Raw genomic sequence first — 25,468 nt, 5'->3', positions numbered from 1 at the left:
TGATGACACCCTTTTTTGCAACGTACAATGGAAAGGCAATACCGGGTCAGAGGGGGGACCTTGGTCCAAGATGTCAGTAAGGTCATCCTGAACAAAATCCCCAGGAGGACTGGACCACGCCAGGTATTCACAAACCCTAGACATGAGCCGCCTATAGGAAGAGTCTGTATGCGCCCCCGGCTCAGGCCTTAAGTATCCAGGCCGCTGGTGTCATGTAGGGACTGCCGCTACTCCTCCAATGGACTGTCACCCAACAATCCCGGAGCATCATCCGGAGCAACAGGATCTTCAATGTCTGATCCTTCCTCCTCTTCAAAAATGTCAGGCAAAGGCTTGGAAAACCCAGCCAGAGCGACAGAAAAGGGCCTGGCGCCTAATACTGGCCTCCCAGACGTAGAGGAAGCCCCAGGAAACTCTTCAGTCACAGTACACCCAAAAAACGCCAAAGGCGCCGAGTGTATCAAGATCATAGATGTCGAGACCGGCGAAGGCTTTGACGCCGGAATCCTCCCCGATGGAATCGACGCTGAGACCTTCGGTGTCAACGCCGCTACAGGCCTGGGCTGATAGGACGGAAGAGCATCGTCCAGGTCCGACTGGACCGGAGCCGAACGAGCTGACGCTGGCACCTCCACAGGCTGCACCGGTCTCACTGGGGACGAAGACCGAGACATGGACACACGGCTCTTGCGACTGCTCTTGTTCGCACAGGACCTCGAGGGCTCCAGGTGCGAGTCGCAACACCAGCCAGAGCTGCCGACCAGTGGCAGCGCTTCCGAGAGTGTCGCGAAGACGAGGAATGGCGGGAACCACTCCGGGACAGAGAACCTCGAGCTTCCTCCCGACGCGGAGAGTCACCCCTCGAATCGTCGGTGGATACCCTAGACTTCGATCCGGTTTTATGGGACTTTTTTTTTCGATGGCTTACCAGCACGAAGCTTCCCCTTCCTTTCACACAAGGCCTTGGCTGTAAGAGACTGGCATTTGGAGCAGTCGCCTGTGTCGTGCAACTAACCCAGGCACCATAAGAAAACAGAGTGCGGGTCGGTCAACAACACCTTGGACTTGCAGTCCTGGCAAGTCTTAAACCCGGGCCTTGGAGTCGAAGGGGTCGAAGAAATAGACATCATAAGAGATTCGAAGAATCCACGAGGCGCGCCGAGTTTCACGAAGCCAACAAGTTTGCTGTCGGAAAAAACTAAACTGAGGCAACAGGCGCTGTGCGTCCTATATATAACATCCAGTGACGTCGACCCTCGACGGAGGCCCTCGAGGGACATGGGATCGATGTCATCGATGCAGGACGCCCACTGCTGAAAAGTTTCCGAAGTGCACAGCTGTGGGACACAACTGTCATAGATGTGGAATATGTCAGAGGACACAATCCCTTTGAAAGGAGCATAGCAGTATCAAAGATGTAATAACACTAGCAAACTACAAGGCACTGTACTAACAACGGGCATACAGTTCCGAAAATTGACTTTGGAAGGAACAACACCACAGTGCAGCCAAATCACATGTGGAGAAATTGCATTTGCCTATTTTCACGGGTTTAAAATGACAAAACAGCTTGAAAAATGGGTTAAACAAAATCAGAATGCGGTTTTGATGCTAATGGACAAATGCACATCACAGGTATAATAAGAAAGTGAAAGGGTAACTCTGAAAGGATGACAGGATGAGATTCTTAACGGGAAAGGAAACTGTTTTAAAAAAATGAAATAGTTGCACAGGGAATAATCGGTTTGGAAAGGAAATGACAAGTTTTACTGAGACTAGATTTTAGTGGCTAGAAAAGAGGAACACCGCTCGTAAGAAGGTTAAGCTGCAGTCTCAACCCCCACACGCTGTGTGCCTCTTTTATGGGGGAATTAACTGAAGAATTTGTTCCAACTGGATGCCTCCCTGTTGCAGTGTAGCAGACCCTTGTTCCTGGTCCAGGGTCGTGGTGACGAAACAGAGGACGTCTGGCGGGCTTCTGCGGAGCATTTGAGAGAGGCGCTCTGCACCAATGAATTCTCCTGGATTTAGCGGCCTTTTGTGGTTTTGGGGCCTTTTTCTAAGTGCCAAAGAATAACAAACAGCTGTGGTTAGAAGTTACTTGATCCCTCGGTCCTGAACTCTGATGAGGGGACGCTGGATGGAGATTTCCTGCTTCTGTAGGTTCCTCTGGATGCCCACTAATTTTTGGCCGTATTCTCACTTCCGAAGACAATGCAATTGTTGGAACAGTTTTTCTGAAGTCCAACTAAGGGCTTAGGAAAACCATTAAACTGAGGCAGTACAAGACTCCACTCTTAGTATAAGGCTGTACCACCTGAGTTTAGGGTAGTGCAGACAGAGAAGACAGGCTTATCTTAGGAGAGATAGAGGGCTGTAGAACCAGTACAAATGAAATTGTAATACACATGGTCCAAAAAAACATTATGTATTGTAAAAATAAATGGTTTATTTAAATACAAGTAGGCCCAGATAAATCTTGGGGGAAATAAGAACTATCATATTATATATAACCACAATTATAAAAACACCACACTATGCTTGAAGGTGCACAGACCAAAGCATGCAACTATATTTGGAACACCTAACAGGAGTTCTAGGGAAGTCAAACCAATAGTTACCTTTTAGACTACTTTCAGTAATATAAGGGTAGTAGACCCCTATCTGTGATGTATTGCTGAGCATCACGGTACAACTTAGTAATATCAACTGGACAATATACTTTTCTGATCTAGTGAAACACAGATTCTAGGAACCGTATAAACCTATAACTCTGATTCAGTATGATATGATAGTTTATATAGCGCCTATACATAATCTGCCTCATCACGAGTTTGGTGTTAACCCTTAAATATGGCGGTAACGCTATTACCGCCGCATTTAAGTGTCCGCCAAAATCACGGGTAAAAGCTGGGGGCAAATCTGCCGCTATTTAGTATATTTTCAACGCTATTACCGCTGCGCTAATACCACTGGAGGTAGTAGCGCCGAAAATTCCCCATTGGGCCCAATGGGGAATTCCCGAATGGGCCCAATGGGGGATGAGGACTTACCATTTCACCAAACCCGTGATCTTGCGCTAATAGCGCCGGGGGTTTGACGGTAACGCTAATAGGCTGGGGGTACCGCCCAACTCGTGATGAGGCCCCAATGTGTTTCAAAGCGCTTCAAGGTAAGGGAGGGAACAAGGGAAATACAATTACATTCTTACAGGCCATGAACAGTAAGAATGTGAAATTAACTATCGTACTTGGCCTGATGACATTTCAGATAGTGCAAGAGCTAAGACCTAGATAAGCAAGGGTGTGGGAAGGAAATGGAAACTACTGTACTAGGCCTGACTACGTTTCTGGTAGAGCCGGAGAAAAACAAAAGGTGAGGGAGAGGGGTGCAGAAAGAGAGGGGAGGAACAAAACAAGTGACTATCGTACTAGGCTTGACAACATTTCAGATAGTGCTGGGGAGGGGGGCAAGTAAGAGGAGGTGACAGACGAGGTTGCCATCATACTAGGTACAGCAACAATTCTGATAGATTAAGTGCATAGAAGAAAGTAAGGGGAGGACATAGGAAAAGGGAGCAAGGGAGAGGAGGAGAGAACAGAGTAAGCAGTCAAAAAGAGTGGAGAAGCAAGAGGGGAGAGCAAATACAATTGCAGAAGTCAGTAGTAACACAATGTTGCAAGCCAGCATACAAGATGAAGATGGGAACAGCAGGATTCAGGGCCACCATGAGTGTAGGATGCAAAGAAAGTCCAGCATAAGAGTTGAGAAAGGGTGGCGCACCGTGAATCAATGAAGTCCATGAAAGTCAAATCCAGCATTGACCACAAGACGGTGATGGTGAAACCAGAATGCATCAGGACAGACTCCTGCAGAAGTAGGCTGGAGGGGGCGGGAGGGGAAGAATCAAGAAAAACAGGCAACATCTGTGTGCGAGAAGGGTGGGGGGCCCAATGGAACATCACAGGGATCCAGAAGGGGTGGGGATGGCCTGTGGGGACAGAGGGGGTAAACACATGTCGGTGCATGTCAGAGCAGGGGGTCGAGCCCAGAGTCCTTTTGGTCCGACCAGGAATTACCTTTTTATTTGTCAGCCCTTCACTACGGACGCCCAGGCGAGAGACACCCTTAATCTAAGAATTAAGAGCAGGAAGGAGGAGGCAGGGCTAAGAAGGTGGGTGGTGCTTAGGCCAAGATCCACTTGCATATGCTCCCCATCTGCAAAGGAAAAGAGGCTGGAGGGCTCCTTAAGTAGGGAAAAAGAGCAGCAACCTGGAAGGCACCAGGTGGGTGGGGCTTGCTAAGTGGGGGAAAAAGAGCAGCAACATGAAAGGAGCCAGGTGGGCGGGGCTTAGGCCAGGTGACCTAGATCCACTTGCACATGCTCCTCATCTGCAAAGGAAGAGAGGCTGGAGGGCTCCTTAATTAGGGAAAAGGAGCGGCAACCAGGAAGGCAGCAGGTGGGTAGGGCTTAGGCCAGGTGACCTAGATCCACTTGCACCTGCTCCCCATCTGTGTATAAGAGTTTTTCTAGGGGAGTTGTACCTTGGGTTGTAATCAATTACAGGTGCTTTTCAGTTCAAAGACTAAGGGAAGCAATAACTAACTTATATTGGGATAACACAGTTATACTTATGGTAAGTAAACCCTATAAACGTTTTACAGGAGCTATAAGCAACTTAAAGGCAGGCATAAATAACTTATTTTTTTATGGCACATAGCTAACTCAAGCTAAGTAAACCCCATATACTTTAACCTCACAATGAAGTCCTGGTTAGATCTTTCCCAGCTATTCAAGTACGTTATGTACAACTTATGAGCGACAGTTCTAACCAAATACTCTTTTTGCGTCTGTCTACAACATCACAGGGAAAGCAAAAACCCAATGTTAGTCTTTACTGAATGACTAAAAGTTATTCTAGGTAGGTAAGACCTAATGCAGACTTATTCTGGACAAGCTAACAGCAAGTCAGGGGAAGCAAGACCCAGTTGGGGGACACCCATACAATTATCCTAACAGGAATAATTTGGTGAAACCAACACATTACTTTTGGGAAGAGGCACAACGCACAGGCGAGTAATATACCTTCACATCTACTTTCTATTAGAATGGCAAAATGGTTTCTAAGGAAAGAAAGATGTTAACCATACTTTTAAGAATAGTGCATCACACATCCAAGGTAAGCACGAACTTTTGTAACTGCTCACTCTTAGAGTTACAGTTACCAACCAACTCTTTTTCAAGACATGTATGTGGCAGAAGGCCTGTAAGACACAGTGTGCCCCAGAGATAAAAGAACTGAAATACCAGCCAACAAAGTTACAGAAACAGACCAGTACTTGCATTGTGGAAGAAAATATTTTAGCCTCAAAGAACTCAACACGACAAAGGTAGGTTTAAGTGAATGATATGATGGGCTAATTCACAGTACAAGTGAAGACCACCTCATGACTCCAATCATGTCAACACTATCTAATTTCAGGAGCACCAGGGTGATGTGGGATGGTGAATAATGGGTTTCTAATTGCTTGCACAAAAAGGATTGACTGAGACAGTGCTGAAAAACAAACATAAAACGAGAATACTTACACAGCTCTTGGTTCTGGAAATACATCTGTGTGAATATGCATCATGAGGTCTCCTCCAGCAGCATACTCCATTACGAAGCAAACATGATCTTTGGTTTGGAAACAGGCAAATAGATTCACCAAAAAGGGATGTCGCACACTATTCACTGTTTCAAATATTCGCTTCTCGCACATAAGGCTAAAAACAGAGAATATACGTTAATTGCATTTATGTCCAACCAAGTCAAACAAAGAAGATTAGTCCTTACTTATGATAGTATGCAAGACCAATGGTTTAATAGTGCTAGAAAAAAAACAATACTTGCCAATAAAATGGTTTATGCATTTAAGAAAGGGGAATTCAAGCACAACTGAAGAAGTGCAGATCATTAGAACAGAAAATAGAAAGAAAAGAAAATAATGAGGGGCTGCTTACCATTCTGCGGGTTTAATAAAAGTTACTTACCTAAAACATTAGTTCATTATTGGTAAATCTTTAAACCGTTCAGAGGCCATGCCCTCATGACCTCTACATCCTTTGTATCAAAATTACACTGCAAGTTTAGGTGCATTGTCATATTTTCACTTTCACAAAGCGCTTTTTATTGATTGTCAAGATTGTACGAGTTCATTATAGACGTAATGTTGAATGTACTCATCTTCCTGCATTAAAACGCTCTACGCAGGTTAACCGTTAACATTTCAGCATTGTCCATTCATTAGGTGATGTAGTATGCAAAATTACAGTTTCTACTAATCTCCAAAAATTTAGATATGCCAACAACAAAAACCTGTTTTGGATAGTGTGCATTACATGCTTATGTGTATGCCCGCTGATATTTTCTTACCAAATTCAAAGACAGCTACGAGTTACATCTGCTTTCAAGGGTATGTTTGCTAGGACTATGGATGTTGCTTTAATGTGACACATACAAAACGATTGCTCACAATGTCCACCATCTTTAAATGACTAATTCATTGAGTACATGCATGTTAGGGAGAAAGTTCATGCCTGTACTAATTCCCTTGGACCTTAGAGATCCCCAGCTCCTTTGCTGGATGTAGGGCTTCTGAATGTTTACTCCTGAGTGAGTGGGACCTTATTCTCACTCCCTCATGTATTTTTCCTAACTAGGATGTTTGTGTTTTACTGTTTTACGGAGTCTGACAAACTCCATAGGCATCTGCTTTTTGCATGGTGACAAACATCACCTTAGGTGCAGTGCCACTAAGAAGCCCCTTGGACTGCTTAATGTTTGATTACATTTTCTTGGGTGAACTACAGTTCCCAAAAATAGCAAGATGATCCCGGTCTTACTTGCGTTTTTTTTTTTGTTGGGACCTCTTTGTGGGACCAGCACACACCACCCTATGTGTAGTGATGGGGGGTTACTTAGTAATTCCCCATCCCACGTGACAATTTTTTGTTACACAAATGTGCTTTAAATGGCTGGTGGTCGTGGTTAAATTTTACTACCAGTGTGCATTTTTACCACAGGCTGAACCCTCAGCTGCACAACAGCACCTATGGGTGACCATTTGCCCAAAATGGCCCCGGTCGTATTTTTTCACTGTTTTCTGTTTGTTAGTTCCTTCTTGGCTTTTACTCTGTTAGTTCAAACAGGTTTGAGTCCTTTGTGTGTTTTGTCTATAGCAGGCTTCAGCCCTGAAGCCCGCCTGAGGCTCCAGTGTGTCGGGAAGGACAGGAAGTGAGGGAGGGTCCCCTAACTACCCTGTCCTTTGTCTCTAGGTGTGCCTGAGTGAAACCAGTTCCGATTGGCTAGCTGGCTTGGAAGGAGAGCCATCCTGCTGTGAGATTGACAGCCTAGGCTGTGAATGAATGGGAACTTGCATAAAAGGCAAGGTTTATGGGACTAGAGGCAGAGTCGACCACCGGAGAGGAACATTTGAAGCAGAAGATGCGAAGAGATGCCAGCAGCACCATCCTGGACCGCAAAGTGCCCAGTGGAGCCCTGCAGCTGTGTTGACCCCGTTTTCGAATAATATACTCACAATGTAACAGACACATCTACATAAGGCCAAGCTTATGGCGCACCATCCAAGGGGAGAATGGACCAGTGTCCCGTGGCTGATAAATATTAAGGAGGCTAAACTGTGGTTAGCATTGAAAGACTGACAATAGGAGAGGAGATGTGATGAGGAAGCTATGGGAGCCTATTGTGCCTGAATCAGAAACACTAAACAGTCTTTCTGAGAGATCATGGTCATCCACAGTGTGCCCTGAGGTTAAAAAAAAAAAAAAAAAAAAAAAAAACTGGCTCCATTCCACTACGCCTGTGACTCAATGGGAAGTGCATGCTTTTTGGTAGTTCCTGTTTGAGTGAGTTTCATAGTATGGTCTGATGCACACTAGTGTTCTACAGGAAACCCACTAATGGTGTAGGTTTCGAAGTGTTGAGATGGATTTCCCACATCTGGCCTGGTGTACAGATTTCAGGACGCCACCCTAGTTATAGTGAACAGGGGAACTCAGTGGTTATGTTAGGGAGAATTTTCATTTTAGTGCTAAATTCCTCCCACCTCAGAGACACCCAGCTATTTTGCTAGACTTCAGGACTTTTTAATTGTAACCATGGAGTGAGCGAGCTCTTTTTCTCACTTGACCTGATTTGGATTATGGGTTTCCTTTGTTTTTGGAGTCTGACAAACTCCATAGGCATCTACTTTTTGTATGGTGACACACATGACCCTCAGTGCAGTGTCACAGAGAAATCCTTTAGATTTCTCATAAAGTTCAAATATCTTTTCTTGTGTGAACTACCGTTCTCAAGAATAGTAAAGTGAAATTGACTACTTACCTTTTCTCTTTGTAGGTCCAGCACTCACCATCTCATGTGGAGTGCTGACGGGTTACTTAGTAGCCCCTTTCCTACCTACTCATGTAAATCTTTTTATGTTACCCGGTCTACTTTAAATGGCTGGTGGAAGTGGTTTAATTTTCCTACCATTGTGCTTTTCTACTGCAGGCTGAATCCTCAGCTGCAGTGTAGCACCCATGGGTGACCATTTTGTCAAAATGGCCCCTTTATTCCTTTTTTGTCATTTTCTGTTTGTGAGGTCTTTCTTGGGTTTTATTCTGTGCATCGAGGCAGAGTTGAGCCCTTTGTTCGTTTTGCCTTTGGCGGGCATCAGCCCTGAAGCCCGCCTCTGGCTCCAGTGTGTCTGGAAAGGCAGGATGTGAGGGAGGTTCACGAAACTCCCCTGTCCTTTGTCTCTAGGAGTGCATGAATGCAACTAGTCCTGATTGGCTGGCTGTCCTTTCAGGATAGCTACCCTGCTGTGCGAATGTCAGCGTACGCTGTGCATGAATGGGAGAAACCTGCTAAAAGGCGAGGGTTTTGGGACTAGAGTCAGAGTCGACATCTGGGAAAACACCAGACGAAGAAACAGTTAACAGAGCTTACTGCATCCTCCTGGACCTTTTAATTGCCCGGTGAAGCGCTGCTGCTGTGCTGAAACTCCTTTTTCTGATCGACAAGAGATGCTCTAGAAGGGACAACTTCTTCCCTTGGGTTAGTTGGACCAAATAACCCCCAGACGAACTCCACTGCACCATCTTCCCTGATTGGCTGTATTTCTTCGCTGTTGCAAGAACCGAGTGCCAGTGGTAGAGAAATCCATAGTGTAGTGCAATGCCTGAAATCCGCCAGAAGCTCCAGGAGCCTCCCGAGGACCCTCCAGAAGCAGGACGACCAGATGCTGAGTCCCCTCACCAGAGTGCAGGACCCAAGGAGTGAAGGAAGCCCAAACGGTATCCGAGATCTGCCATGGTGCTGTTTACCGAGCGCTGAAACTACGCAGTGCCGCTGATCCGAAAAAAAGCCCGTAGATGCTGATGACCTCCAAATTGCAGCCGCAGGAGCCCTCCATGCGTCCTCCCTCTTGTCTCCACGACCGAGGCTCAGGAACCCAGGGTCTGCACCGCTGCAAAGGACAGAATCCAGCTGGACCACTCTTCTTGCAACCAGAGATACTGTTTAGACTTGGGGTACTTACCTCAGTGTCTTTTTGAGCTGTGCTTTTCTCAGTGGAGACTTGCATTGGCTTACCTTAGAGTGGATTCCAACCATGCTTTTCACAGGTTTAACAGCTTGTGACCCTACAAGTGATTTCTACAAAACTCTCCAACTTTGTGCAAGACATTATCTAAGAAGTGCCTCCACTCTATAGACTGTGCTCCAATTGACTTTGGCTGTCCTGGCTCCCTGCAGACTCTTCTAGTCCATTGACTTTGAGATTTATGTCCCTCATAGGTGGTAGCTTGTTTAAGACAGTTATTGCTGGGAAAGGCTTGTCTAGATCTCATTGGAAGATTTAAGTATACTCACATGCCCTGAGAACCTGTTTCATCTTTTCCTTCCTCTAACCTTTCCTTTCTGCAACCTCAGAATCTGCAAAGTATAACTAGTGATATATAAATGCCATTACTGTCCTGGTGAATGAAGTCACCTCTGGGTGTAGGAAGTGTAAAAAGCATATCCAAAGAAAATCCACTAACTTGCGCTGATTCTGCAAAAGTATTTTAAAGTACATTTGATTGTTACATATCTAGCCCTTTTTAAAGGGCTAGATATGTGTTAAAAGGTGTTAAATATTTATAACTGAAACCTTGAATGTAACTGGTACTTGGCTACTTGTATTTGCGAATTTCATTGCAACAGCTCTACAGCTCACATTTAACCCTCTTGAGCTAGGCCTGGCTGCTCAGTCACACTACCAACTTGTGTAGTAGAGACCTATACCAAAAGGTGGGTTACCTAATACCAAGCAGATGAGCGTTGTGTAGTCTCGCAGTGTTACTACATCAACTCTTACCAAACATCGACATCCCCTTTCGATCTTCCAAAGAAAGATGCAAATACTCTGATTTACACAGCATGCGATTCTAAGCAGATCCACAAGCATCAGAAACTTTGTTTATTAAATGAATCAACTAGGTAATATCACACAACACTAAATAGAAAACACATACAGTCACCTTTGGTTATAGAAATGCACACAAGGTACTTCTACACTTGAAAGGAAGGTAAGACGTTATGCAATAGGAAAACCAGTACACAGGAATATCAGCCCAACCTTTAGGAGTCGAATCCCTAAATTGAATGGGCCCTTGTGCCTAAAAGTCAAAGTTCTGTTAGGAGAGGGGGAACAAAGTTATGAAATGTTCCAATAATGGTGAACAAATGTTCCAGAAGACTTCCCGAGGCTTTTACAGTTAAGGTACTTTTTTTATTTAATATTTTTATTAAGACGTTTGAACAAAACAAAATACAAAATATATATGTACGGCGGCGTACATCTTGGCGCCTTATACATGCGAGAGCATACTTGGCAATACAAAAGTCAACACCCCACCCTCCCACAATTATGCATGTGTCAATAAATTGTAAGTTACTCACCCTAGTGACTAACGTACTCTTAGTACCTAGTCCCCTTTACTCCATACTGTATGGGCATCCCTCGCTAGGGAGGGAAACAACCTTTTTCACTAGAAAAATTGTCTTACCTTTTAAATTTAGATGCGTGTGGGGAACGGCCCTGGGAGCATGCGCTCCACTGATTCTGCACACTAGCACCACTCATCAGTCCCCTTTGACGCATCGACAATATTACAATTGCCTAATGACATTGAGTTTTTACGGGGGAGGATGATGGGACGTATGGAGGAAAGGGGACTATGGACTACTTATAATTACTCCTACGTTTCGTCCCCTTTCATCCATACTGTATGGGCGATTACAACTGAATGCAGCCCTAGGGAGCAGAGTTGCCCTCTAAGAAAACAAGTTCTTCAAAACTGCCTGGCCAAATGCTGCGTCTTATCTGGCACTGGCATGCAAGCATTAGTGTTTGCAAAAGTCACATGGGGAAGCCCAAGTAGCCGCCTTGCTGATCGTCTGCCATGGGACGTGTCTTTGGAAAGCCACAGCCGTGGTCTTGGCTCCGATGGCGTGGGTGTGCATGTTTGCTGGCAAAGACCTGTGCTGCCCCTCATACGCCTCCTTGATGGCCGTCCCCATCCACCTTGCTATTGAAGCCTTGGAGGCTTGACAGACGGTTTTGACCTGTCAAAAGTGATGAAGAAGGCATTCGATTTACAGAAGCTCTTTGTCCTGTCCAGGTAAAATCTTAGAGTACCCCTGACATCCAGACAGTGCAATACCTTCTGGGCCTCAGAGTTGGGTCCGCAAAGAATGTAGGAAATACTATCTCCTTGTTAATGTGAAAGGATGAAACAACCTTATGGAGTAATGCAGGGTGCATCCTAAGCACCACCTTGTCCTGGTGAAACATGGTATAGGGCTCTGAAGCCACCAGGGCCTGGATTTTGCTGATCCGCCGTGCTCAGATAAGGACAACCAGTTGGGCCGTCTTTATAGTAATCAGCCGAATGTCTGCTGATGCCATGGGTTCGAAAGGTTTGTGTGCCGGGGCTCCTAGCACCACGTTAAGGTCCCAGACCGCATGTGTACGTTTGACAGGGGGATATAATCTGGCCAGACCCAGCAAGTACCTTTTATCCACCGGATTGTAGGAGGAGAAGATGTTGTCTCTGGAGTTCTTGTAGGCCTCTATGGCCGCTAGGTACATATGGCAGGTGTCTACCTGCACACCTGAGTGAGCCAGATACGCCGAGAAGGATAACACATCATCCTGTGAGCATGTCAGCGGATTTATCTTGTTTGTCTTGGCCCAGTGAAAAAAATGGTGTCCACTTGCTCTTGTACTGACTCCTGGTGGAGTTGCTTCTTGCCTCCTGGATGATAGCAAGGTTGCCCTGTGACAAGTGTAGATGCTTTAGGGTGACCTGTTTCAGGAAACAAGCTGACAGGGACAACTTCTGCAGAGCAGGGTGAACCACTGTGCCCACCTGCTGAGAGGGTAAGTGGGCTAGACCCAACTTGAGGTGTAGAGCAGACTGATCAGACAGATGGAGTTCCGAGAACCAAGGTCTTGCCGGTCTCCATGGCGCTATCAAGACGAGCCAAAGGCTCTGTGACTCCCTGGCCTTGCAGATCGACCCCATGAACCAGCAGAGTGGGGGGAAAGCATATAAATGTCGTTCCACAGAACCTGCAACGCGTCCCCCAGAGGTCCCCTGCCTTGCCCCATCCAAAAAGCGAACTGGTGGCATCTCCTGTTGCTCGTCGTGGTGAATAGGCCTATCTGAGGGTGGCCTCACCAGTCAGATATTTCCCTAAGGACTTCTTGGTTTAACTGGCACTCATAGTTGTTGACCCCTCCTCCAGCCTGTTGAGCCTGTCTGCCTCCAAGTTGGATTCCCCGGAAGGTGGATTGCTGATGAATGTTTTTCAACAGGGCCCACTCCCAGATGTCGATGGTCAGTCTGCAAAGCGGAGGGGACTCGGTACCTCCCTGCTTGTTGATGTAATACATGCAAGTGGCGCTGTCTGTCTAGATGCTGACCTACTTGCTGCTGACCATGGGGGGGAATGCTTTGAAAACAAGCCAGATGGCCATCATCGAGCCAGTTGATGTGTTCCATTTGTTCCTGCTGTGCCCATAATCCATGGACACTGGTTGTCCAGTGTAGCCTCCCCAACCCTCTAGGGAAAAGTCTGTGGTAATGGTGATCTCCGGTAAAGGCTGCCTCAACGGCCTGTCCGCCAACAGGTTGGTCTCTGCACTCCACCACACCTGGTCCTGTTGGAGGTGCTGTGGTATGCTGACTAGAACTGCCTGGAAGCCAGTCTCCTGATTTCAAGAGGCTGAGAAATGTAGTTGCAGCCTCCTAATTATGGGTCTTGTGTGTGGCACAGCCAAGAGACAAGCCGCCATTATTCCGAGCATGTGCTGGTACCACCATGCAGAGGTTACTGGTCGGCTGAGAAAATGACTCGTTGTCCTCTGAGGGGAAGATCCTCTCCACCCTCGTATCCCAAATTAGCCCCAGGAATATTAAGGTCTGAGTGGGAAGAAACAGACTTCTTGAGGTTGATTGAGAACCCCAGATCGTATAGCATACGCCTAAGTGCTGAAGCTGTGAGGTGTACTCCCTCGCTCAGACGAGCCAGTTGTCAAGGTATGGATAAAGGTATTGACCCGCTGCCCTGAGCAGGGCTGCTACCGAGTTCATTAACCTTGTAAAGACCCTCAGGGCCGAATTGAGGCCAAAAGGGAGGACCTTGTATTTAAAGTGAAAGTCCATGATCCTGAACCTTAGGAAGGAAGGATGGGGCTCCCAAATCGGAACGTGCAGGTAAGCATCCTTCAGATCCAGGGAGCACATCCAGTCTCCCACACCCAGTGTTTCCGAAATGAGAGTTGGAGTAACCATCTTAAACTTTTGAAGGGGTATGGAACGGTTCAAGGATGAAAGGTCTAGCCTTGTTCTTTTTTCTATATGGCGAATATCCGGGGAAAGAAGCCCATGCCTTGCTGTGAAGCTGGAACCTCTTCCACCACCTGACTCACAATGAGCGAACAGATTTCCACCAGAAGAGTTGCCATCCCAATTTGCTGTTAGGCAAGATTGTATGCAGTAGCCTGTGGGAGGCTGTACCAGTCTTGTCCTCTTGGCAATAGTTAACCCAACCTTTGTTATCAGCTTGTACTACACAAGTTGGTAGAGTGACTGAGCAGCCAGGCTATCTCATGAGGGGTCAATGTGAGCTGTAGAGTTTTTACACAGAGATGCACAGTGACAAGTATCCAAATAAACACTTCTCAAGGTTTCTTGATTTAACAATTATTTATCAATTTAACAGTCAGTTGAATAAGCCTTCTTTAGAAGGGAGCAAATGGCTAAAACCACAAATCTACTTCCTACCCCCTGAAGTGACTTAAATAACTAGGACACTGTGGATATATCACTGGCACATTTAGAGCAACACTGAGTTTAGTGTCAAAAGGGAAAAGGTTAAAGGGAGAAAACAATGGTTAACAAATATTCTTAAGCTGGTAAGTACTTTTGAACCCCTCAATGCAAAGTAAATTAACCCCTTCTCAGCAACACAAGTTATGGAATGTGTCTTTTAATCTGTTCCTCCAAGAAGTCACAAAGTCAGGTTGCAAGAGTCCATTAGGGAGCCAGGACAGCCAATGTCACTTGACCAAAGTCTAGGGGAGTTGAAGGTGAGTAAAAAGTCTTGCACAATGTTTTACAAATCTTTGTAGAAACTAAATCAATGTTGGGCCACCAGCTGGTAGGCTTGTGAGGTGCAATTCTGCAAAAGTTTCAAGTCTCACCTGAGAACTAGCAAGGCTACACAACAAGAGATAAGCAGCCCTTAGTTTACAGTACCTTCGGTCTGAAGAAATTGGTTACAGCTGGCTTCTGTTCCAGTTGCAGTATGGCAGATCCTGTTCCTGGGCCTCAGTCGTGGGGACAAGAGGGAGGATGTCTGGGGACTCCAGCACTATGGTTTGACGGTCGGCAGCAGCAATGGGCAAGCTTCAGATCAGTGGCACTTCGCGGTTTCAACTTCTCACGAATAGCACCACTGCGGTTCTCGGATACCTTATGGACTTTCCTTGCATGTGGGGTCCAGCACACTGTTGAGGAGGCTCAGACTTGGTCAGTCATGCTTCATGTGAGTCTGGAGAATCTTCCTGGAGCTTGGGTTTGACTTAAAAGCAAGACACTCAATTCTGGTGTTTCTCTCCCTGGCAATCGGTTCCTGCAGCAGCAATGGAAGTACAGCCAGCTCCGAGAGGATGTCCAGGCGAGTTTGCATTGGGGTTGATTGGTCCCACCAACCCAAGGGGAGAAGTCATTCTCGCAGAGCTTCTCTAGTCGAGGCGAATTTGCAGCTTCAGCAATGCAGTAGGGCCTCACCGGGCAAACCAACGGTCCAGGAGTTGCAGCAAGTATCTCTTCGAAGTTCTTCTTTGGATTGCTTCGTCCAGTGGTCGACTGCCTTCCAAGCAAAAGACCTTGCCTTTTATGCGATTGGTCACGTTAAACAAGTCCTCATCTCAAATGGCAGGTCAAGAATGCGCTCCTGCACATCAGGGTTAAACTTGGTTGCCATAGCCAAGCTATTCTCCATATCGGTGGTGACACAGATAGCTCTGCCCGCGGTGTCAATGTGTGCCACTGTGGCCTCCATGATATCTGGGCCACTATTTTCGCCTCTGCCAGCCCTGTGCTGAAAGGCGCATGACTATGCGCGGGGAGCTCCGGGAGGAAGTCTGCAATCTCCCACCAAAGTCTTTGGTTCACTGCTGCCAACATAGGATGCGCTTTGGCCTGGCGCAGGTGGAGCGTGGCAGAGTTTATCTTTTTGCTGGTTCTTGTGGATGGGCGGATGGTCTATACCTCGGCCAAGACCACCCCATTTCAGGTTTTTCAATTTGTGGCTGCGGGATCCCCGGGTACTCAACTACACCTGCCAGCCTCTTGTGGAAAGCCTTAATTGAGGACAGAGAATTCTGATCATCCTCCTAGTCCGTGTCACCCGCTGTGTCCTGCAGGTCGGGAGCTGCTGGTGGTGGTGGTGTGCTTGGTGCGGGCAGCTATGGCGTCCCGACTGGCAGTGCCAGGGGCTGCTGAAAGGGGCTGCGCCGGCGGCAAAGCCAGCGTGACTGGTGTGAACGCGAAAAATGGCCTGAACTGAAACCGGGATCTAGACCACGGTAAGAGCTTGCGGTGGTACCGGGGGGAGCATGCACTGGATGCCCGCCCCCCCATGCGGATGGTGTCCATTTGAGGCAATTTCATGAGAGTAAGGAACTCTTTTTGTAAAGAACCTTTGCTCGCATGCTGGTGAAGGGCTTGGCTGCAAAGGAGCCGGGCCCTGTGGCTGCTGTGCTCTTGCCGGTCCTGGTCACACTTAGCTGGGGTCTGTGTACCACCCCCTGTGCCAATGTGGTTGGGTATGACGTGGACCAGGTGACTGGCGTTTTCCAGTCCCATTTCGATGTGTATTCCCATGCCTGCTCTCTCAATTGAGGTGGCTCCGGTTGTGCATCCATCTTGTCTGGCCTGGCAGCCATTTTATCATGCCTGCTGCATGGTGCCTGACAAACTGGGCGCAGTCTCCGATTGCACGCTTAGAAGTGAAAGCTCTGACCTTCCCTGCACCTCAGGTAGAGACCTCGCAGGCCGAGTGCCCTCAGCCATGGTGCCGGTAGTGCTACTACTGCGTATAGGCACCCCCTCGGGAGTGAGCCCAGTGATAAAGCAGAGTCCCTCGGGGAGAAACCCGTTACTAGAAACTAGACCCCTGTTGGCGGGTAACTCTCAGAGCCTCGATCCCCCCTTGCTGATCTTAGGACCTGGAAGGCCCCTCCCACCTGGACGCTTACCATGGAAGGAGTTGGCCCTGAGCCAGTCATCGAGGTACAGGTATATGTGGCAGCCCCGAGGAGGGCCGCCACTGTATTCATCAGCCTGGTAAAGACCCGTGGCTGAGTTGGGGGCAAAGGGAAGAACCTTGTATTGGAAATGGCAGCCCATGATCCAGAATCGTAGAAAAGAACGATGAGGCTGCCAAATCGGGACGTGCAAGTACGCGTCCTTCAGATCCAGGGAGCACATCCAGTCTCCCTTGCACAAGGTCTCCGCTATTAAGGCTGGCGTAAGCATCTTGAAATTTTGTAGAGGTAGGGAGAGGTTGAAGGTGGAAAGGTCCAGTACAACTCTCAGGCCTGCCTGGTTCTTTTTCTGAATGGCGAAAATCCTGGAGTAGAAGCCCAAGCCTCGCTAGGACTTCCTCCACTGCCTGGCTCTCGACGAGCGACCGGATCTCCGCCAAAAGAGTTGCTGTCATTCCAAGATGGCCGCCGTCACCGCACTACCATAAGGAACGCGCTCCTCCCTGGCAACCTGAGAAAGGAGCAAGAAGCATCAACATAAAAGCCCTATTTAAGGGGAAAACTGTGTAAAGGTGTGCCCAGGCAATAGGAGACGAAGGACCAGTCACTGGGCCCGTCTGAAGAGCGGGGTTAACACAGCAGGTGCAAGCCGCTTGAACTCAGCCCCAGCCTGATGCCCAGAGCGACGCAGACTCCCGCACAAATTTCGGAGTCCGCTCTGGGACGCCAAGTCCCTGAAGAAAAGGGCGAGACACCGGGGGCTCGGCGAGGGAGAGCATGCACCCCGGGGTGCTGGGCACTCGACAGGAAAGTGGGCTCAGCCATGCCGGGGTCACTTCCCGAAGGGTAGAGAGAAGGGAGAGCGGAGCAGCGGGCCTCCCGACCCGCCCACTCGGCCGAGCTGCACATGGCTGGAGTCCTTACGAGATCAGCAGCCCCGAACCGGTCCCCTTAAAGCAACCAGTGGGTTTAGGGGACTGACAGAGGAACCCTGTGCCCGTTTCTATGGTTCGCCGCATAGAAGCAAAGTACCCCACAAGGCGGCCGCACTATCTTTGGGAATGGGAGAGACGGGTGCTTTGACTGGGCCGGGTGGATCCCTCTACCAGCAGAGCGCAAGGTACTGGGAAGGCTCCGGCCGCACCACTGTTGGCGCTGGAGTAGGCACCCTGGGCCCAATTGATTCCGAGGAACACCTGTCAAGGAGTTCCCCCCTTCTCACCCGAGTTTGATCTTTGCTGGATTTCTTGATCGATGCCTTCTTGCGTACTGCTCGAGTCTTGAATAAGGCTGCACGAGTCTCTTCCGACTCTTCCGCAACTAGCACAGGAGTCCAGGAATCAAGAAAGGGAGGAAGGGACTAGAATTGGGTTAGGGTGGAAGAAGCAAGGGAATAATACCGCGAGCTACGGAGCACACGTCTGGTCGCTACTTCGCAATAGCTTTGAGACTCGCGGGCCCGCGGGGGCGTGGCATATTTATGGAACGTACTACGTGCGCCGTGAAGGCTGGTGCGCGGCGTGTCACGTGATACTGCCATGTTGGGAGAAACAATGAATGCAAACCCCGCCGTGACAAGGACCAGGAAGTCCAGAAGGGGCGCGTTCTGTGGGTCATGACAGCATGCCTCCTCCGAAAGGCTGTTCCACCAGGTTTGCCTGGGTGTATAAGGTGAAATCTTCTGAGTAGTCGAGGAGTCTTGAGATTAGAAAGTGGTTCCCAGGTTCTTTCACTAGGAGGATATCCTTTCCATTCGACCAGGTATTGAAGCTGACCCCGTTTATACCTGGAGTCACATATTCGAGACGCTTCATATTCCAATTGGTTGTCGACCAGTAGAGGACGAGGTCGGTAGGATTTCCTGGAGGATTGGTGGTAGGGTTTTAGTAAGGATGTGTGGAATACTGGGTGAATTTTCTTCCAAGAGTCTGGTAGACTAATCCGATATGAAACCGGGTTGATAATTTCCTTGATGGGAAATGGACCATCATACTGAGGGGCCAACTTGTTTGGCCGTAGATGCCGGGGTAGTAACTTCGAGGACAACCAGACTTGATCACCAATTGCATAAGAAGGACCTGGTCTCCTTTTTAAATCCGCATACCTCTTAGTCCGAGTTCTGGCCTTCACAAAATTTTCTTTGGCCTCTTGGTGTACGTTGATGAGGGTTTCAATCCAGGAGTCGACAGTAGGTACTGGTGTAGGATGAGGGAGAACAGAGGGTAGAACTGATGGATGGAACCCTTGGCTACAATAAAAGGGGCTGGTCTTAATTGCTGAATGGTCAGAATTGTTGTAGGCAAACTCAGCCACGGGTATCAGGAGCGACCAGTCATCCTGAACCTTGGTGGCGAAACATCGAAGATACTGTTCCAGGGTCCGATTAGCACGTTCTGTGGCCTCGCTGGTCTGGGGATGATAACCAGATGAGAGGGCGCGCTGGATTCCCAAAATGCGACAGATGTTTCCAGAATTGAGACGTACTGAGGTCCTCGATCAGATATGATCTTGGAAGGGAGTCCATGTAAACGAAATATGTGTTCCAGGAAGATTCCAGCAAGTTCGGACGAGGATGGTAACTTACACAAAGGTGTAAAATGAGCCATATGAGTGAACAAATCTATGGTAAACATGGTGGTCGTGTACCCTCGGGAAGGTGGTAAATCCATAATGAAGTCTGTTGCAATGACTTCCCATGGCCTTGTTGGCAGCGATGGTTGCATTAAAGCCGGTCAAGTGGCACAGCGAGTAGAGCGCTCGCTTTGACATCCGTGCAGAGCCTGCTAACGCAGGTTCGAATCCCGGCGGGGCCAAACTCAGCCTTTCATCCTTCCGAGGTCGATAAATGAGCACCACACACCGTGGGTAATAATAAGCAGCGCTCAGATACCTGAGGGTTTGTAGCGCTATATAAATGCCAAATTATTAAAAGACCCGCCGGTCTCTTGTTATGTTTGTTTTGACTGCAGACAGCACAAGTTTTGATGTACTGCTGTACGTCGGTCTTCATTCCAGGCCACCAAAACTGTCTTTGTATAAGACGGAGGGTGTTGGTTATGCACGATGTCCGGAGTGAAGGGTATCATGACAGAGGTTTATCATTCTTTGTTGTAATTTCTGTGTAGGAATGACCAGTACATTGTCCTTGAATAAGTATCCTTCCTTAAGTCTTAGGCTCCATGGATTCTTCCTTGAAATATCCTTCCAGAGATCAGAGGATTGGGTTTGTACTCGAATTTCTTCCAGGAGGTTGACTGCTTGAGCTACAAAGATCGTGTGGGGAAAAATCTTAGGATAGGCCTTGTCTTCAGTAGTTACATAGTCAGGACGTCGGGATAAGGCATCAGCAATCATGTTTTGTGATCCGGGAACATGAGCGATTTGGAATTGGGCAAAGAAGTAGGCCCAACGCGCCCGACGACTATTCCTGCACTCCAATTCAACTTGTAGAATTTGAAGATTCCGATGGTCCGTGCGGACCTGAACTAGATATCTAGCACCCAGAAGTAGATGTTGCCATTCAGTGAAGGCCTGGCGGATAGCTAACAGTTCCTTTTCTAGGACGGAATAATGTGTCTCACTGGGAGTCAGGGTTCGTGAGAGATAAGCAACGGGGTGTTCCAGTTTATCCTCAAGTTCCTGTTTCAAGACCGCTCCTATGGCGTAGTTAGAGGCATCCGTTTCCACTAGGAATGGCCGATTTATTGTCTGGTTGGGCCAGGATGGGGGCTTGCATGAACTCTGTCTTCAATCGCGGGAATGCTTTGTCTTGCGGTGTAGACCAGATAAAGGGAGTGTCTTTCTTCAAGAGAGCAACAATAGACTGGACTATCTCGGAAAAGGAAGAAATGAACTTCTGGTAGAAGTTGGCAAGCCCCAGGAAGGATTGCACTTGTTTCACGGAGGTGGGAGCAGGCCATGCCATATGGCCTTTACCTTTGAAGGGTCCATACCAATTCCTTCTGGGCCAAGGATGAATCCCAGGAAGTGAACAGAAGTAACGTGAAACAAGCATTTTTCGGGTTTGGCTAAAACTTTGTGTTCACGGAGTCGTTGCAGTACTGCCTTTACACGCTCTTCATGCTTTAGAGGATCCTTGGAAAAGATCAATATGTCATCCAGATAGACAATGACAAAAAGGAACAACATATCAGAAAACACCCTGTCCATAAATCGTTGAAAAACCGCAGGGGCATTAGCTAGTCCAAAGGGCATGACTAGATATTCATAGTGACCAAAAGGGTGTTCTAAAGGCTGTTTTCCATTCGTCTCCTTCCCGGACACGGATCAAATGATAGGCACCCCGGAGATCCAACTTCGTGAAGACTACGGCGCCTCTCACAGCTTCCAGGATATCCGAGATCAGGGGTAGTGGGTACCGATCTTTGAGGGTGCATTGATTTAAGCCACGATAGTCGAGGCAAGGTCTGAGTTCCTTAGTGTCCTTCTTGGGAACAAAGAACAATGAAGCACCCGCTAGAGATTTTGAAGGTCTTATGGTGCCGTTTTCAAGGTTTGAGGGCCTTTTTCTCAGGTTCGTAAAGAATGAACATTCTGCCAAAAGGAATCACTGCTGAGGGATCTGTATCTATGGCACAGTCTTCAGGTCTGTGAGGGGGTAAGGCCTGGACTATGGCAGTTGAAAATACATCAGCATATCCCTGATAGGCCTCTGGGACGTGTATATTAGAAACCATGAGTGGTGTTTTCAGGTCTCTTTGTGGTTCTTTAAGGGGTGTGGAGGAGGTATCTAGGATTAGACAGTGGGACATACAAAACTCAGAGCTTAGGAATAGTGATCCTGCTGTCCAATTGATATACGGATTGTGCTTCTGTAACCAGGGCATACCCAATACCATGGGGTAATGGGCTGACTTAATGACGTCGAATGTAATCCGCTCTTGGCGATGGTTTATGTAAAGTTGGATCTCTTGTCTGCAGGTTTATGGGTCCTGAAGAGAGGAGTCTTCCGTCAATTTCTTCCACCGGCTGCATGGTGCTTCGTGTCTCGTACGGAATATGACTAACAACCCAGTCTTGATCAATGAAAATTCCCATAGCTCCGCAGTCCACCAAGGCCAGAATGGGATAGGTCTTATTCTTGGAGGGCGACAGGAAGGCTTGTAGAATCACCAAATTGTTTTGTCCAGGAGAGTTCAAGGATGGAATTGATGTGGAGCAAACATCTCTCTCCCGAAGCTCTGCTCCATCTCGGATCGGGAGCTGGCGTTTCCCGAACGCCGAGGAGGGGCCAGAGGACACTCCCTAACCAGGTGTTTGTCTGAGGCACAATAAATACACAACCCCGTATGAATCCTTCTCATTTTTTCTTGCGGGGATATAGGTCCAAGGAAGGCTCCTATCTGCATGGGTTCTGGTTCAGAGATTGAGCCTGGGTGAATGTCCGCCTTGGTGGTACTCTCAAAGGACGGCTTCGGAGGATTAACTTTGGATTTCTTCTTCTCTGCCTTTCTTTCCTGGATACGAAAATCTATTTGCATGGAAAGGTTCATTAGTGCCTGGAATGAGTTTGGGCGAGCCACTCTGGCCAACTCATCCTTAATCTCTTCATTCAGTCCTCTCCTGAAAAGGGTAAAACTCGCCTCCAGGGACCAATCAGGTTCCTTGGCTAACTGCTTGAATCGGGTAACATAGATGAGCATATCCAGGGATCCTTGCTGAAAGTCTAACAGGTGTTCCTGGGCACTATAGACCTGTTCTGGACAGTCAAACATGATCTTAAGGGCCTGTATGAAGCCATCATAGTCATCTAGAAGAAGGTCGCCGGAATTAACGAGGGGCGTAGCCCATGTTAAGGCATTTCCTGAAAGGTGGGAAATTATGAAGCCCACTTTAGCCCTGGGAGTTGAAAAGTAGTAGGGCTTAAAGGTAAAGTGAACCAAACATGAATCCAGGAATCCTCGAAGGGTCTTTGGTGAGCCATCATATTTGTCCACTATACCGCCCAGCAATACACTTTCTTTTATGGCAGAATCGTGGGATAGAACTAGTTGTTTGAGAGCAACGTTTTCCGCCTTTAGATTCTGCACCTCGGTTGATAGCATTTGCATGCCACGCATTAGACCCTGGACGGCCGCTTCCATGTCCATATCGAGTTTCGTCGGGTGGCGTCTCAAACTGTCAAGGAGTTCCCCCCCTTCTCACCTGAGTTTGATCGTTGCTGGATTTCTTGATCGATGCCTTCTTGCGTACTGCCCGAGTCTTGAATAAGGCTGCACGAGTCTCTTCCGACTGCAGCGTGCGTTCAAGTACCGGGAAGCAAGGGTCCAGGAATCCAGGAACTAACAGGGTGCGCAACTAGCACACAAGTCCAGGAATCAAGAAAGGGAGGAAGGGGCTAGAATTGGGTTAGGGTGGAAGAAGCAAGGGAATAATACCGCGAGCTACGGAGCACACGTCTGGTCGCTACTTCGCAATAGCATTGAGACGCGCGGGCCTGTGGGGGCGTGGCATATTTATGGAACGTACTAGGTGCGCCGTGAAGGCTGGTGCGGCGTGTCACGTGATACGGCCATGTTTAGGAGAAACAATGAATGCAAACCCCGCCGTGACAAGGATCAGGAAGTCCAGAAGGGGCACGTTCTGTGGGTCATGACAACACCTCTATTAGGCGCAGTGAGCTGACCCCGCATCTGACCACAAGACAGGGACCTGGGAAAAATTCACAGGAGCTCCACTCCCTTGCGCCACAACTGAGGGATGAGCAGTGCCTCCGGGCGGTAAACATACAGGAACAGCAGGATGACAGCCCGGGCTGCCAGCAGAGGGAGGCATGTACGGTGAACACAAGCTATATTAATGGAGCGCTGACACCCTAATAGGATTGGCACAGATTTTGCCCAAGCACAGGCCCCCAGGGTGTGGAGGATACAACCCTTCGAGGAACCAGGAGAGAAGTGGTGAGCCTGATGACGGAGTAGGCACACCTGGCAAATACGGGCATTCAACCTACTTGCAATAGGTCCAAAGAGCCCAGATAAGACACAGCAGGCTCTAAGGGCATGAAGAAGTAAGAAGGGATGCTGCCTGGCATGTGGAGGAAAGAGGGAGACAGCCCTGGAGAGGAGGGAGTGGTAAGGATGGAAAGCCAAACGCCCAGGATATCCCCCTCCCCCTTTATACCACCAGGACAACAAATCACAAGTGAGATACTCCAACACAATGTTTTAAAACCTTTAGCGATCAGGTGACTGCCACCCTGCACAACCAGCTCAGCCAAATTCGAGCTGAACATGCCCAATCAGTGCTGGAAGTCAAGAGCGATGTGGTGGAATTAGGGGGCAGAGTGGCTACGACCAAGGACACGATACAGGAACTGTCAGAGAATACCAAGAAAATGGATGCACTTACGGAGCAATTGGCAGTAGCTACACATAATCTTGAGCTTCAAGCCGAAGATTTGGAAAACCGCTTGAGACGCTGGAACATTAGGGTGAAAGGACTGCCTGAGAGTGTCCCAGATGCCAAGCTAAGGGACACAATCCAGTTAGTTTTCAAGGAACTTCAGGACCTCGAGGAAACAGGCAGTGTCCTAATTGACAGAATTCACCGCGTGGGTCCCAGGGAGGTGTTGATGGCCCTGCAACTTTATGATGAAAAAGAAAATCCTACAAGCGGCAAGAAAGCGCCGCCGATCAAGGTGAATGGCGGCGTCATCGAACTGTTCCAGGACTTGTCCAAAACCACGCAAGCAAATGGGGCATGTTACAAAAGCCCTGAGAGACTCCCAGACAAGGTACAGGGGGGCCTATCCCTTCGGCTGTTCTTTAGGGGGAAGGGGGCAAAACTGCATCTCCAGGCTTGAGGAGGGTCTCAGGATATTGACGATTGAAGGGGAAGAAGTCATTGGTACAGGGCAGGGCGACAGCACTAAGGGCGAAAACCAGAGGGTGAGCCCTGGGGAGTGGACGAAAGTTGGGGACTCCAAACTAAGGCAGAATTTCTTGCGGGGCCCAGAGAGGTCCTGACCCAAATCCCCCAGCCTAGAAGGGTAAGCCTGGCCTGTCGGTCAGCTATTAACAACGATCCCAGGCAGAGACGTTACCTACCTACTAGAGGGAAGGTATGCCGGGCAGGTGGGGGGGATGGTATTGTCTCTTGGAATCGGAGGAAGGTTGCAGGGGCGCCCCTCCCGCTTAGTTAAACTCCACAGATGGAAGGAGATCCGGCAAACCGTAGGGGGGAAAAGGGAGAGGGGCTAAAATGGAGAGAATATCGCAGAAACATGCTAACTTCATGGGAAACATAAGACATGGGCAACCTCAAAGGGGTCTGCATTTTGTCACTCAATATAAGAGGGCTAAATACGCCTGCCAAAGGATGGAAACTTGAGAATCTCCTCCACTGTGACAAACCCGAGGTGGCAACCCTTCAGGAAAATCACATACGCTTACAAGACAGGTAGAGATTCAAACTCAGAGGGTACCCGCACATCATCCAGGCCAATGAAAAGAACAAGGGGAGAGGGGTCCTGATTGCGTTCAGGCATCCAGATCAAAGCAGTCAAGTAAAACAAAGAGGGGAGATTCCTATTTGTGTATCTGCTGTGGGGGGCAGGCCCATCACGGTAGCTATGGTG

At 48.2% G+C, this 25,468-nt stretch overlaps 1 protein-coding gene across 1 annotated transcript in view; it reads right to left on the bottom strand.

The window, feature by feature from the left end:
• PKN2 (protein kinase N2) overlaps window positions 1–25,468 on the bottom strand; it is a 1,791,501-nt gene that overhangs the window by 341,863 nt on the left and 1,424,170 nt on the right. The window contains exon 16 of the mRNA XM_069641740.1: window positions 5,591–5,767. Coding sequence (XP_069497841.1) covers window positions 5,591–5,767 — 177 coding nt within the window. The remainder of the gene's footprint in view (window positions 1–5,590; window positions 5,768–25,468) is intronic.

Source organism: Ambystoma mexicanum, chromosome 1q, assembly GCF_040938575.1.
Source record: "Ambystoma mexicanum isolate Mex_15411 chromosome 1q, UKY_AmexF1_1, whole genome shotgun sequence".
Classification (NCBI taxonomy): Eukaryota; Metazoa; Chordata; class Amphibia; order Caudata; family Ambystomatidae; genus Ambystoma; species Ambystoma mexicanum.
The sequence above is the reverse complement of the archived record's forward strand: the minus strand, read 5'-3'. Positions and strand labels throughout refer to the sequence as shown.